The 14658-nt window shown below is 47.3% G+C and overlaps 1 protein-coding gene across 3 annotated transcripts in view; it reads right to left on the bottom strand.

Moving 5' to 3' along the window:
• Positions 1–6142: 6142 nt before the first annotated feature.
• The window catches only part of LOC145361936 (nuclear receptor subfamily 4 group A member 1-like), a 58166-nt gene continuing 49650 nt past the window's right edge, over positions 6143–14658 (bottom strand). For all 3 annotated transcript variants that reach the window (XM_080217921.1, XM_080217922.1, XM_080217923.1), the window contains exons 4-7: positions 11056–11219; positions 9027–9229; positions 7920–8098; positions 6143–6620 (exon numbers count right to left, since the gene is read on the bottom strand). In XM_080217921.1, coding sequence (XP_080074047.1) covers positions 6364–6620; positions 7920–8098; positions 9027–9229; positions 11056–11219 — 803 coding nt within the window. In that variant the 3' untranslated portion in view covers positions 6143–6363. The remainder of the gene's footprint in view (positions 6621–7919; positions 8099–9026; positions 9230–11055; positions 11220–14658) is intronic.

Genomic DNA, 14658 nt, shown 5'->3' on the forward strand with positions numbered 1-14658 from the left:
TGTCCCTTAGTGTCCAAAGATGTGTAGGTTCGGTGGATTGGCCATGCTAAATTGTCCCTTAGTGTCCAAAGATGTGTAGGTTAGGGTGGATTGGCCATGCTAAATTGTCCCTTAGTGTCCAAAGATGTGTAGGTTAGGGTGGATTGGCCATGCTAAATTGTCCCTTAGTGTCCAAAGATGTGTAGGTTCGGTGGATTGGCCATGCTAAATTGTCCCTTAGTGTCCAAAGATGTGCAGGTTAGGGTGGATTGGCCATGCTAAGTTGCCCCTTAGCGTCCAAAGATGTGTAGGTTAGGGTGGATTGGCCATGCTAAATTGTCCCTTAGTGTCCAAAGATGTGTAGGTTCGGTGGATTGGCCATGCTAAATTGTCCCTTAGTGTCCAAAGATGTGTAGGTTAGGGTGGATTGGCCATGCTAAATTGCCCCTTAGTGTCCAAAGATGTATAGTAATGTGTAATTCCAAATTAAGGACACAAATCAGTCAGTCAATGCCAGGAAGAATTGCCATGGGCAACACACCTTCCAGCCTGAAAATTTCCTTCCCAGTAAACGCTCTTTCATAGAATCAGATTAATTAGTTAACAGCAGCGGGGTTATTTGTCCCAGAGACAAGATAAACGATGTGTGCGACCAATTTACTGTGATGATGCAATGAGAAGCTGAATCCTTTCACTCATTTTCTTTGGGAAAGCAATATCATTGCAGGATGATTTACAGGAATAACTGCAAACGTTGTTCGCTGTTAAATTGTAGCTAACTCTGGGCTACCGGATGTCAAGCACATTAAAAAAGACGTGTCTGACATTTATCGCGTGCCTGGAAGTTAAATCTGAGCACCAACAAATCCCTGAACTACAGAAAAAGGCCATTCAGCCCATCAAGTCTGCGCTGAATCTCTGAAAGAACATCTTACCCAGCTCCACGCCCACTGCCCTATCCCAATCACCTCCTGCATTTACCATGGTCAATCTGCCTAACCTACCCAACTTTGGACACTAAAGAGCAATTTAGCATGGCCAATCCCCCTAACCTGCACATCTTTGGACAGTAAGGGGCAATTTAGCATGGCCAATCCACCCTAAACTACACATCTTTGGACATTAAGGGGCGATTTAGCATGGCCAATCCACCTAACCCGCACATCTTTGGACATTAAGGGGCAATTTACCATGGCCAATCCCCCTAACCTGCACATCTTTGGACACTAAGGGACAATTTAGCATGGCCAATCCACCCTAACCTACACATCTTTGGACACTAAGGGGCAATTTAGCATGGCCAATCCACCCAAGCTGGGAATTGAATATGAGTCCCTGGCGCTGAGGCATCAATGCTAACCACTATGCCACCGTGCCAACCACGGTGAGAGATAAGGTGTGTGTATGATTGTCTGAGAAAAATAAAATCAATGTAGCCATGCGTTGCAAATTAACTGACACCATAGATGACTGCCATAGGGAATGGAAAGTCCCACAATGATATTCGTTGCAGCTGAAAGGTGCACTGTCAATGTGCTCTGGGTGGGATGTTGACAGCCGCTTGTTTTACCACATGCCAGCTGGCCCGAAGCCTCCTCTGGCACCATTCTTCTATCATGCTGGCATTGCTGTTCATTGCATGGGATACAGGTAACCGTCCATGCCCCCCAAGACATCTTGGTTGGCATTTCCTGCAGTTCTGTGCTTTTCTAGCGAGACCTCTGCCAATGCCACGCTGGGCACTGCATCCATGCTGCACAGCAGCTGGAATCAAGGTGCATTTCTGCTGGCATCCTCATACCCAGCCTTTTTTTGCGCTGGTTTATTTATTTATCATTGTCGCAAGTAGGCTTACGTTAACACTGCAATGAAGTTACTGTGAAAATCCCCTAGTCGCCACACTCCTGTTTGGGTACACTGAAGGAGAATTTAGCATGGCCAATGCACCCTAACCAGCACATCTTTCAGACTGTGGGAGGAAACCGGAGCACCTGGAGGAAACCCATGCAGACACAGGGAGAATGTGCAGACTCCACACAGACAGTGATCCAAACCGGGAATCGAACCCGGGTCCCTGGCGTTGTGAGGCAGCAGTGCTAACCACTGTGCTACCATGCCATCCTTATTGTTAATGGTCCACTCCTAACCTGCACATCTTTGGCCACTAAGGAGCAAATTTGCATGACCAATTCACTTAACTTGCACATCTTTGAGCACTAAGGGACAATTTACTATGGCCAATCCACCTAACATACACATCTTTGGAGTGTGGGAAGAAACCAGAGCATGCAGCCACGGGGAGGACGTGCAGACTCCACACAGTCACCCAAGCCGTGAATCAAATCTGGGTCCCTGGTGCTGTGAGGCATCGGTGCTAACCACCGTGCTGCCATTGTATGTGACGGACTCAAGATCTTCATGGCGCCCTTGCCTCAATTGGGCCTTTTATTGGGCTAGGAAGGAGACTTGCCGCGGCGATTGTTTGTGTAAGTGCGTGATGCCAGGGAGGACACTTTGGAACAGCGCTGAAGCAGAGAAAACCTTTATTAGCACAAACTCCACAACTGACCTCATGCATGACTTGTGCATGGAATCGGTGTGACAACGAGAACCATTGCTTCTTCAGTGGACAGTTGTTTTTGCTTACATTGAGCCAGACATCTGACTTCATGCCCTAACATTGAAAAATATTGGTTTAAAAATAGATATTAACAATAGAAAAGTATAGGCATTTTGCAACAACATTACAGTTTTTCCTTAGACCACAGAATCTTATTAACATGGGCGGTTACGCTTCCAGAGGGGCCAGCGTGAATGGCGTGGGGACTTTGGTTGTGGCAACAGAACATGCTGGATAAACTCAGCAAGCCTGGCAACATCTGTGGAGAGAGAAGTGGGCTACACATAACACCCTAGAGGACATACAGGGAGAGGAGATGGTGGATCCTGTCAGATAGTTCCCTGAGTAGATTGTTATTTGGCAGAGTGCCTCATCGCCAGAATATTCAAACAAGGCCTAGCTTGGCTATTGGTGAGAGAGGCCTTCCTTCCTACATGCCTGGAGTCTCACTCCATCTCCACATTGGCCTCAAGGTGGGAAAGAGAAGATCGCACACCTCCTTGTGGAATGTGCCTTTGCAAAGAAGGTTCTGGACAGAGCTGAGGTGGTTTCTGTTGAGGTTCATCCCAAGCAGCTTGGTGACGAAGGACTCTGTGCTCTACGGGCTGTTTCCAGGGACGCACTCCGAGACAAACATCAACTGCTGCTGGAGGGTCATCACCTCGGTGAAAGATGCCCTTTGGTTTGCCCAAAACTTGTTGGCCTTCCATTGCAAAGAGTTGTCCTCCACCGAGTGTTACAGGCCGAGCCTCCCAACACTCAGAATTACGTGCTGAGGGATGCACTAAACCTCGAGGCAGCTGCTACAGAGACGCAAAGGGAGGGAGGTCGCTGTCTAAGACCTTTCAGCCACAGTCAACTGAAGGGGATGGGAAATGTATAGAAACCCCCTCAGACTGTGTGACTCATGTGAATGTATATGGTGAAGATTACACAAATCACAATAGTACAAGAAGTGTAATGCTTTCAATCAGGCCATTGAGGTTGGCCTATTCGAGTATGAACTCCCTGATTAAGGAACCAATTGGCACCGTCAGGCTGCCGTGGCTTAGTTGGTTAAAGCGCTTGTATCATAAACAGGATATTGTGCTTTCAAATCCCAGTCGAGCCTTAATCCCTATATTGATCTATACAATCAGACAGGGCCAAGATAATATTGCCTTTCCCTTTACAGTGAATGACAAAGAAGAGTGGAGTGGGCCAGTGAGTCTTTTCCTTGTATTTACCTGGGGCGTGTCAGTTCCTCTGGCACTCCTGAAGGTAGCCTGCTGACTGATCGCACTCTGTGTACTGCTGTTAGAGTTTGTAAATAAAGGGATTTTGATGGTCCTATCAGGGAGTCTTTTCCTTGTATTTAACCTGAGGCGTGTCAGTTCCTCTGGCACTCCCGAAGGTAGCCTGCTGACTGATAGCACTCTGTGTACTGCTGTTAGAGTTTGTAAATAAAGGGATTTTGATGGTCCAATCAGGGAGTCTTTTCCTTGTATTTAACCGAGGCGTGTCAGTTCCTCTGGCACTCCCGAAGGTAGCCTGCTGACTGATAGCACTCTGTGTACTGCTGTTAGAGTTTGTAAATAAAGGGATTTTGGTGACGGACTTCTGCCTCTGAAGACAGGAAGTACCTCAAAGTACAACTTGATCCAGGAAGAAAACTGAAATACCTTTCGAATGACCGTTTTAAAATGTCTGGAACCTTTCTTTGCCTTATTGAAGCACCTCAGATAGAATGCAACATGCAGAGAGCCTGAATTGCCCTTGGTGCAGTGGCCATTTTGAAATGCTTATAAACTCTCTTGCAGACATTTCAAGTATTTATTTTGAAGTAAAAGGCTGCAGAGAGAGAAGCAGAGTTAACATTTCCAATCAACAGCCTTTCATCGCATTAGCCGTTTCTCTCTGTAGACGCTGCCCGTCCTGATGAGGATTTCCTGCACTTGCTGCTTTTAATGCAGATTTCCAGTGTTAATCGTTGGGGTTGCCAGGTGAAAGGATGACCGGCCCCCTGCAGTCACGCTGGTTTAAGTGCAGGCAATCTTTGAGCTGCCCCACTTGGAGGTTGAAATGCGGGAAGGTTGGTGGGAGGGGGGAGGTTTTGCAAACCTGGAAGCAAGCCTCGAGAAGTTAATGGGGTGAGGGTTCACCCGTGTACAGACACAATGTGTAATGGGTTACACCATTTGCTAGTAACATCATAGTCAAACAGCTTCTGTACACGCTAACTGGTAAGGCACCGTAAATATCCATATGAAATATACACATTTACATGTTAAGTACTACGATTTATTCAGTACTCCCTTATATGAGGTTAAAGCATATTATTCCCAATCATAATGCACTCTAAATAGGATAAAATTAGATCATTATTCCCGTCCATCAAAATACTCCTTCCCCCATTGCTCCCTCGCAAGGTTAATCAGCCAAGGGACCAATTGATTTGAAGCTTTTTTTAAAATCAGATGTAAACAGGAGGTGGGAATAATCACGAGAAAAGTCCACATGGGGTGGCCTTTGGCGGATGTCACCAGTGCATAACTGATAGCAGATTCATGAAAGGGACCATACTTGCCAGCCACACCAACAACACCCCCCCCCCCACCCAATAAAGTGCCTGTTTCCGTCGAGGCAAGTGGCCTTCCCCGATCGTTTGCCAGTCTTCTCTGCAAAACCGTAAATTCAGGTTGATCCACTCGTGGTGAATGAACAAGAAAGCCTTAGCAAGAAAGAAAAGCCAGAAACCTTTTGAAGCATCCAAGCTTAACGCCAATAATGTGTGTCGCGTCGCGCGAGTGCAGTCGTCGCTGCTTGAAGAGTTTGGACTTCACAGCTTCCCATTAAGGGCTGTGTCCTCGACTCACTTTGTTACCAAACCCACAGCGTCAAACATTCATGGAGAATACATCAGCGACGTAGTTCAAGGATTAATCCGTCAGGCTTGTCAGTCATGACTGTCCAGAACCGGCCTCGGAAGAACCCTTTTTTTGAAGAGTGGAATTATGACATTGCTAATGACAAATGTCCTTTCAAAATCCATTTAAGATAGACAGGTTGAATGAAGGCTTTATTCTTTCCAATGATGGCTGGATTGGACACAGCTTCCTACCTCTGGCAAATTACAATTACAAATCCAGCCGAGACAGTTAAAGAACGCGTCCATTTTCTTAGACATCTGATCCCTGAAAAAAGTCTTCAGTACTGATCTGATCTCTGTGCAAAAAAAATTACATTTGGCCTTTCTCCACCCTTGTTTGCAACGCTTTTGATGACAGTGGTGGAGAGTGAGAGAGAGCGAGACGCAGAAGAGGCACATTCCGTTCGGCTGTTCAAGGTTCAGGGCCTCGGCAAGAAAGGGGACGGAGGGAGAGAGTGTCTCGAACCAGTCGCGGCGACCTTCGCTGAGAACGTCTCTCCAGTTGGTCAAAGTTGGGAGTTGCTTTCTGGTTAGGTTGTGATTGGAGGCTCCACCGTCGCAAAGGGCTCCCTCTTCCCCCCCCACCCCATCCCCCTCTAAACCCCCCACTCCCCCCACCCCACCCCCCACCCCACACAACTCCAACAATCTTGTTAATGCTGAATGAAACAAAAAACAGCATTTTTATGTTTTTGAAAAAGAGCAAATCCAATTAGCGCATAGCAAACGTGTCCAATTCCCGAAGCCATCCAATTTTGAACTGGTGTCCGATTTAACTCCTTGCCCCGTCGCTGAAATATCAAACGTGGTGTGGCCCGGGCTCCAGTTCAACTGTCATGCAGCTTGGGTGACTTGCCTAGAAGGGCAAAGTGTCCAGGAATAGTTTGTCGACGATGGCAGGCGGAGGGACCAGGTCAGCCAGTTTCAGGTAGAAGATGCGCTGCAGTCCTTGTGTGCATAGGGTGCAGAGTTCAGGGAGCTTGCCTAGAAGCTTGGACAAGTAATTTGGCCGCATCTGCTCGCCTGCGCTGGAAGTGACGTGATCTTTCAGGCACGTTATAATCTTGGTTTGTAGGTCTTCCACTTTCTTGGGTTCTTTCAAGCCATGCCGATCTAAAACGTCACACACGAAAAAAACCACTCATTTTCAGAAATGAACGCACGTCAATGGACAACACTTCAAAACCTGTCAAAGAAAACTGTACCTTTAAAAACCTTCAAGCCAAGGGGAGATCTTACAGGAATATAGGAAGGGAATAAGTAAGATGGAAGCAGGGAGGTTGTGGGTGAAACTAGAACGAGGGGGCATGGCCTCAAAATAAGGGGGGGCAGATTTAGAACAAAGAGAATTACAGCACAGGAACAGGCCCTTCGGCCCCCCTGCACCGACCATGCTGCCCATCTGAACTACAACCCCCTACCCTTCCGGGGACCATATCCCTCTAATCCCATCCTAGTCATGTATTTGTCCAGACGCCCCTTAAAAGTCACGATTGTATCCACTTCCACTACCTCCCCCGGCAGCGAGTTCCAGGCACCCATCACCTTCTGTGTAAAAAAATCTGCCTCGTACATCTCCTTTAAACCTTACCCCTCACACCTTAAACCTGTGCCCCCTAATAATTGACTCTTCCACCCGAGGGAAAAACCTTCTGACTGTATTCCGATTATTTAGGATTGAGTTGAGGAGGAACTTCTTCACCTAAAGGGTTGCAAATATGTGGAATTCCCTGCCCAGTGAAGCAGTTGAGGCTACATCATTGAATGTTCTTAAGGCAAGGGTAGATAGATTTTTGAACAGTAAAGGAATTAAGAGTTTCTACACTTTAAAGGGGTCAAGGGGTATGGTGAGAAAGATGTGTGGGTTAGGTGGACTGGCCATGCTAAATTGCCCCTTAGTGTCCAAAGATGTGTAAGTTAGGTTAAGTGACCATGTTAAATTATCTGTTTGTGTCAGGCGGACCAGCAGAGTAAATGTGTGGGGTTACGGAGATAGGGCCTGGGTGGGATTGTGATCGGTGCAGCCTGGATAGGCCAAATCTGTACTGTAGGGATTCTAGGATTCCATGATTTATTGCCCATCCCGAGTTGCCAGTGGGTGGTTGAGAGTCAACCACATTGCTGTGACTCTGGTGTCACATGTAGGCCAGACCAGGGTAAGGACGGCAGATTTCCTTCCCTAAAGGGAACCAGATGGATTTTTCTGACAATGGGTCATCAGTAGATTCTTAATTCCAGATTTTTTTTATTGAATTCAAATTCCACCATGTGCGGGATTCGAACCCGGGTTCCCCAGAACACTCGCTGGGTTTCTGGATTAATAGGCTGGCGATAATACCACTGGGCCATCGCCCTTCCTATAGGGTGGAGGTGACGCATAGATGGGAAGTCTGAACAAGAGGGGGAGCTCACCTGTAATGACCACCAATGCTGCCAGGCAAGAGAAGCTGGACATGTCGATCTTCATCCTTTGCAGGGTGCTGGAAAAATCAATGATCGAATCAATCCATTCGCCAAAGCCACGCACGCACTGTTGGCGGTGAAGGACGACGCCACTGCAGAAGATAAGCTTGCCTTCTTCCGGGTTGGACCTACAAGCAACATGTCAACACAAGAGTTCCACTGGGTTCTAGGAAACCAAGCTTCTTGTCTGTCTTGCACTGAATAACTCAGACTGATTACTTTGCTGGAACCCTGAGTCATAGAACATCGAACATTACAGTGCAGTACAAGCCCTTCGGCCCTCGATGTTGCGCCAACCAGTGGAACCAATCTAATGGCCCTCTAACCTAAACTATTCCAATATCATCCATATGCCTATCCACTGACCATTTGAATGCCCTTAAAGTTGGCGAGTCCGCAACTGCTGTAAACGCACCTCTCCATTCACCCGATGAAGGAGCGGCGCTCCAAAAGCTCGTGCTACAAAATAGACCTGTTGGACCTTAACCTGGTGTTGCAAGACTTCTTACTGTGTCCAGCCCAGTCCAACACCGGCATCTCCACCTCATAACTTTAGACCCAAGTTGAGGAGGAATTTCTTCAGCCAGAGGGTGGTGAATCTGTGGAATCCATTGCCACAGAGGAGGCCGGGTCACTGAGTGTATTTAATACAGAGATAGATTGGTTTTTGGTTGGTAAAGGGGTCAAAGGTTATGAGGAAAAGGAAGGAGAATGAGGTTGAGAAACTTATCAGCCATGGCGAATCAAACTCAATGGGCTGAGTGGCCTCATTCTGCTCCTATATCTTATGAGTTGTCCTTTCCTCAAGGGAAATGAAAGATTACTTTTTCCCCGTCAAAGGTCATGGGGTCAGCTATTCCACAAGTTGGCCTTCACACAAGTCTACACGGTTGTTTGTAGTCTTCGGGGGAGAAAACAAAATAACGTGGGCAAAAACAGATGGGTTGAAGCGAGGACAGAAAATGCTGGAAGGTCTCAGTGGGTCTGATGGTATCCGCGGAAAGAGAACAGAGCTGACGTTTTCGAGCCCTGCGTCGAATGGGCTGAGGTGCCTACCTGTAGGCCAAGCGGAGGATGAAGAGTTCCAAGAAGGCCGATTCCAGGAGTAGGTCCTGATCGTCCTTGGGCAAACCAACAAAGCCTGGAATCTTCTCAGCCCACCTCCGTATCATTTCCATCGAATCCGCCAGCAACTCGTAAAACTGTTGGATGTCAGCTGCCTCGTCCTCTTCTGACTGGTAGATGCTGGATTCCTGAAACTGTAGCAGACAGTGTGAATCAGTGGGACAATGCTTCTGAGCTACTAACTCTTTAGACATTTCAAGCCAAAAGCACATTGTTGTTAATTTAACACAGACAGAGATTTCTTCGCGAAGTATATCATTTACAAATAGCACTGGACTTACAAGGGACATTCTGATATTTCGGGCTTTGTACATTGGCTATAATTTGTCTTTAATTAGACAAGTATGAAGGCATTTTGCTCTCTGATCATGTTTATACCAGGGTAGGATCAGCAATATAGAAGCAATTGCTTGTCTCATTTCTGAAGGCAAATTTCACACTTGTCACGTTTTAGCGCCAGGCTTTTGTTTTGTCTTTCGCGCCGAGCTGCACATTTGCTGTCCTCCAATCATTTGCGCCCACCCGCACTGCTTCGTGCCGCGACCAACGCATTCGCCACCGTTTCAAGTCCAGCTAGTCGTTCGGAGAACGGGCCTCAGCAAACACGGCCTCCCGGCATCGTGTGGGAAGAGAGAGGATGCGGGGAGAGGGCTTTTGGGCCGACTTCAGGAGGAGGGCGGGGGGAAATCGTTTAAAGTCGGACCATTGTATCATCTCTTCATGGCTAACATAATGCTCCTCAATTTAGGCAAGAATAAAATGACATGCATAGCACCCTAAATGCCATTTTAGATGGAAATCCTCAATGTGTTACACTGGCAATAGTTACAAAGTTACTTTATTTATTAGTCACAGGTAGGCTTACATTAACACTGCAATGAAGTTATTGTGAAAATCCCCTAGTTGCCACATTCTGGCACCTGTTCAGGTGCACTAAGGGTCAATTTAGCATGGCAATCCACCTAACCTACACATCTTTGGACACTAAGGGACAATTTAGCATGGCAATCCACCTAACCTACACATCTTTGGACACTAAGGGTCAATTTAGCATGGCAATCCACCCTAACCTACACATCTTTGGACACTAAGGGTCAATTTAGCATGGCAATCCACCTAACCTACACATCTTTGGACACTAAGGGATAATTTAGCATGGCCAAGCCCCCTAACCTACACGTCTTTGGACACTAAGGGATAATTTAGCATGGCCAATCCACCTAACCTACATGTCTTTGGACACTAAGGGACAATTTAGCACGGCCAATCCACCTAACCTACACATCTTTGGACACTAAGGGGCAATTTAGCATGGCCAATCCACCTAACCTACACATCTTTGGACACTAAGGGGCAATTTAGCATGGCCAATCCACCTAACCTACACATCTTTGGACACTAAGGGGCAATTTAGCATGGCCAGTCCACCTAACCAGCACCTCTTTTGGGCTGTGGGAGGAAACTGGAGCACCTGGAAGAAACCCATGCAGACACGGGGAGGGGTAGAATGTGCAAACTCCGCACAGACAGTGACCCAAGGCCAGGAATCAAACCCGGATCCCTGGGGCGCCATGAGGCAGCAGTGCTAACCACTGCGCCACCCTGCCAGCCACGGCCCGGTGGGCTTTGAAACAGTAAGTTTCCCTCTCGCGTTGTTGCCACGAGGGACATACCCTCCCCCAGTGGGACTTAACCTGGGTTGCCAGCGGAGGAGCCTCTGGGCCACCTGGTGATGCCCGTTTTGATGAGACCTGGGCCTAAAATGGTGGCCTGTCTGCTTCTGGGACAGACGGGCAGTTGGTCGGCCACCCAAGAGATAAAATGGCTGCTGGTGGTTGGTAAATAAGGTGGGGGAATTTCACTGGGTTGCAAGGTGGGTTGCACACTGCCTGATTCTCCCCGATACACACATTTTTTTCCCCCTTTCCAACCTCTCAACTATTTTTCACCTCATATTTACCTTGGAATAATCTAGATTGGACATGATTGGATTGGAATCAATGTGTGCCCTGACCAGCGCTGTGATCAGACTAACTGGAACATTTGAAGGCGTGGCTTCTTGAACATTCTTTGGTTTGGACGGAAGTCGACCTCGGCGACCTTTCAGGCTGTCTGTGCGGACCACTGGAAGATTAAAAAAAAGTTAAATTTTCCTTTCAGCCTGTTAGGCTGCTTGCCGCTGGAGCTAGTGGACGCACAAAATACCAGCTAACGGGGAGGAATTCAGAGGTGTCTGAGCAACTCCAGACCACGTTTGCCCCTTCCGGCTCCTCACCAAGTCCCTTGTCTACACCGGCGCTGGGGGGATTGACCAGTCAGGCTTGCCCAGAGGCCGGAAGCTCCTGCCCCAAGCCTATGGAAGCCGTCCGCCAAGTTATCCAGCCAGCCCGGGGTGATTCCTGTGGCGGACGAGATGGGAAAATTTACTCACCGGCTCAAAAGCAATGTGCTTCTTCAGGCCACGTTAACGAGCAATCTTTTTTGGCTCCCCTTTCTGCGCCTCAGTATGTTGCTGCTACAGAGGGGAGCCGGAAACATTACTGACAGTCTGTTCCTCCAACAGCTCCGATACCTCCGTCTTCCCTGAACCCGCATATTCGAATCCTAACTGCCGACAAATCAACGACATTCCTCCACTGGCCCTCGGAATCTAACTTTGGGCTCTCCCTGTAGTGTAACCTCACAACGAGGCGGGTCTCTCTGAATCCCCGACATCCCAGCAGAATTCATTTCCCTCTGTGTCAACTCACACACACATTTTGGTGCTGTTCTTGACCTGAGCCTTCATCTCTCTTTCTGCCCCTTAATATCCCCCACTTTCCTGTCACCCGCTCATGCCATCCTTCTTTCATCATTGCCCCTCTTGGCTCCCACCCACCACCTTGCCAAGTTTAAGTTTATTTATTCACATCACTGCAATGAAGTTATAGTGAAGATTCCCCCACTTGCCAAACTCCTGTTTGGGTACACCAAGGGATCGTTTAGCATGGTCAATCCACCTAACCTGCACATCTTTGGACACTAAGGGACAATTTAGCATGGCCAATCCACCTAACCTGCACATCTTTGGGCACTAATGGGGCAATTTAGCATGACCATCCCCCCCAATCTACACATCTTTGGACACTAAGAGGCAATTTACCATGGCCAATCCACCTAATCTGCACCCTTGGTGTCCAAAGATGTGCAGGTTAGGTGGATTGGCCATGGTAAATTTTTCCTTAATGTCCAAAGATGTCTCGGTTAGATGGATTAGCCATGCTAAATTGCTTCTTAGTGTCCAAAGGTGTGGAGGTTAGGTGGATTGGCCATGCGAAATGGCCCCTTAGTGTCAGGGGGAGTTGCAAAGTAAATACATGAGGTTACAGTGATAGGATCCGGGTGGGATTGTTGTCGGTGCAGGCTTGATGAGTCGAATGGCCTCCTTCTGCACTGTATGTATGCAAGGCTGATCTGCACCTTAATCCCCTCCCACCTAACCTTGGTTCCAATTACACTGTGCGACAAAAATCTATCAATCACTTCTTTGAAATTTTGAACTGACGTCCCCCCACCCACTCCCCCTCACGTTGGCCCTTTGTTTGCTGGGCAGTAGGATTTTCTATCCCTACTGCTCTCAATGGGCCTGGTTCTCTGATTATGGTTCTGCCCCCTTGTTTTGGGCTCTCCCAGCAGACGAACTGGTCTGTTTTACCCTATCAAACCCTTTATTTATCTGAAAGACTCCCCCCCCAGTGAGATCTTAACTCTTGATCCTCAAGAGAATACAATAGCTTGACGGTGCGGGATGTCCTCTTAATTTAACCCTTTTGGCCCCACTGTCAATCTGGTGGCCCAAGTGCCCTTTTTAAGGTTCAACACCCCAACCTACATGCAGTATTCTCGACACGATCAAGCCATGGTTTTGTACATCAGTGTACAAATCTTGCCCCTTTGTATTTTGGCCCCTTGAAATAAAGAGCCCCCACCAACCTCCGCCAATAACTGCACGCTGTTTCCCACTCACGCCCACCTCCTTCATCCTCACATCAGCCACTTGACAGTATCTTGGAGTCAGTTTCTACATAGATGCTGGAATTCTACCAGCCCACCCGCCATGGAATCAGAACGGGCGAGGGACGGGCAACGGAAATGTCTATTGGCCTTGGGCAGAAATTTCCAGTCCCGCCGAGCGAGGCTGTAAAATCCTACCCATACTCTTAACGTTCCACTAGCACAGTGTGTACCGTCCACAAGATGCACTGCAGCGATTCACCAAAGATCGTTAGACGGCACCTTCCAAACCCACCACCAAGGACAAGGACAGCAGATACCAGGGAACACCTGCAAGTTCCCCTCCAAGCCACTCACCATCCTGACTTGGAAATATATCGGCCTTTCCTTCACTTTCGCTGGGTCAAAATCCTGGAACTCCCTCCCTAACAGCACTGTGGGTCAACCCACAGCACTGCAGCGATTCAAGAAGGCAGCTCACCATCACCTTCTCAAGGGGCAACTAGGGATGGGCAATAAATGCTGCCCAGCCAGCGACACCCATGTCCCAGGCATGAATAAAGAATAATGCCGCTCCGCACTGTTAGTTCAGAAAGTCCACCAGTTGTCCGTGCAAATTAGATTTCTGCCCAGGACCACGTTAAACAGCTCAACTTTATCACACACAAGCTCGCCGAAAGCAGTAGCAACAGGAGAGATAATGCCATTTCTACAAAGATGGCACCGACAATAATCTCTCCCTCAATGTCAGCAAAATGAAGGAGATAGTAATCGACTTCAGGAAGTGTAGAGGAGAATATGTCCTGTCTACATCAACGGGGATGAAGTGGAAATGATTTGATTTGATTTGATTTATTATTGCCACATGTATTGGGATACAGTGAAAAGTATTGTTTCTTGTGCGTGATACAGACAAAGCATACCATTCATAGAGTACATAGGGGAGAAGGAAAGGAGAGGGTGCAGAATGTAGTGTTACAGTTACAGATAGGGTGTAGAGAAAGATCAACTTAATATTTGATTTGATTTATTATTGTCACATGTATTGGAATACAGTGAAAAGTATTGTTTCTTGTGCGCTATACAGACAAAGCACACCGTTCGTAGAGAAGGAAAGGAGAGGGTGCAGAATGTAGTGTTACAATCATAGCTAGGCTGTAGAGAAAGATCAACTTAATATTAGATTTGATTTACTATTGTCACAAGCATTGGGATACAGTTAAAAGTATTGTTTCTTGCGCGCTATACAGACAAAGCATACTATTCATAGAGAAGGAAAGGAGAGGGTGCAGAATGTAGTGTTACAGTCACAGCTAGGGTGTAGAGAAAGATCAACTTAATATTTGACGTGATTTATTATTGTCACACGTATTGGGATACAGTGAAAAGTATTGTATCTTGTGCACTATACAGACAAAGCATACCATTCATAGAGTACATAGGGGAGAAGGAAAGGAGAGAGTGCAGAATGTAGCGTTACAGTCATAACTAGGGTGTAGAGAAAGATCAGCTTAATATTTGATTTATTATTGTCACATGTATTGGGATACAGTGAAAAGTATTATTTCGT

This window comes from Carcharhinus amblyrhynchos, chromosome X (assembly GCF_965287045.1).
Source record: "Carcharhinus amblyrhynchos chromosome X, sCarAmb.v2.hapA, whole genome shotgun sequence".
NCBI classification, from domain to species: domain Eukaryota; kingdom Metazoa; phylum Chordata; class Chondrichthyes; order Carcharhiniformes; family Carcharhinidae; genus Carcharhinus; species Carcharhinus amblyrhynchos.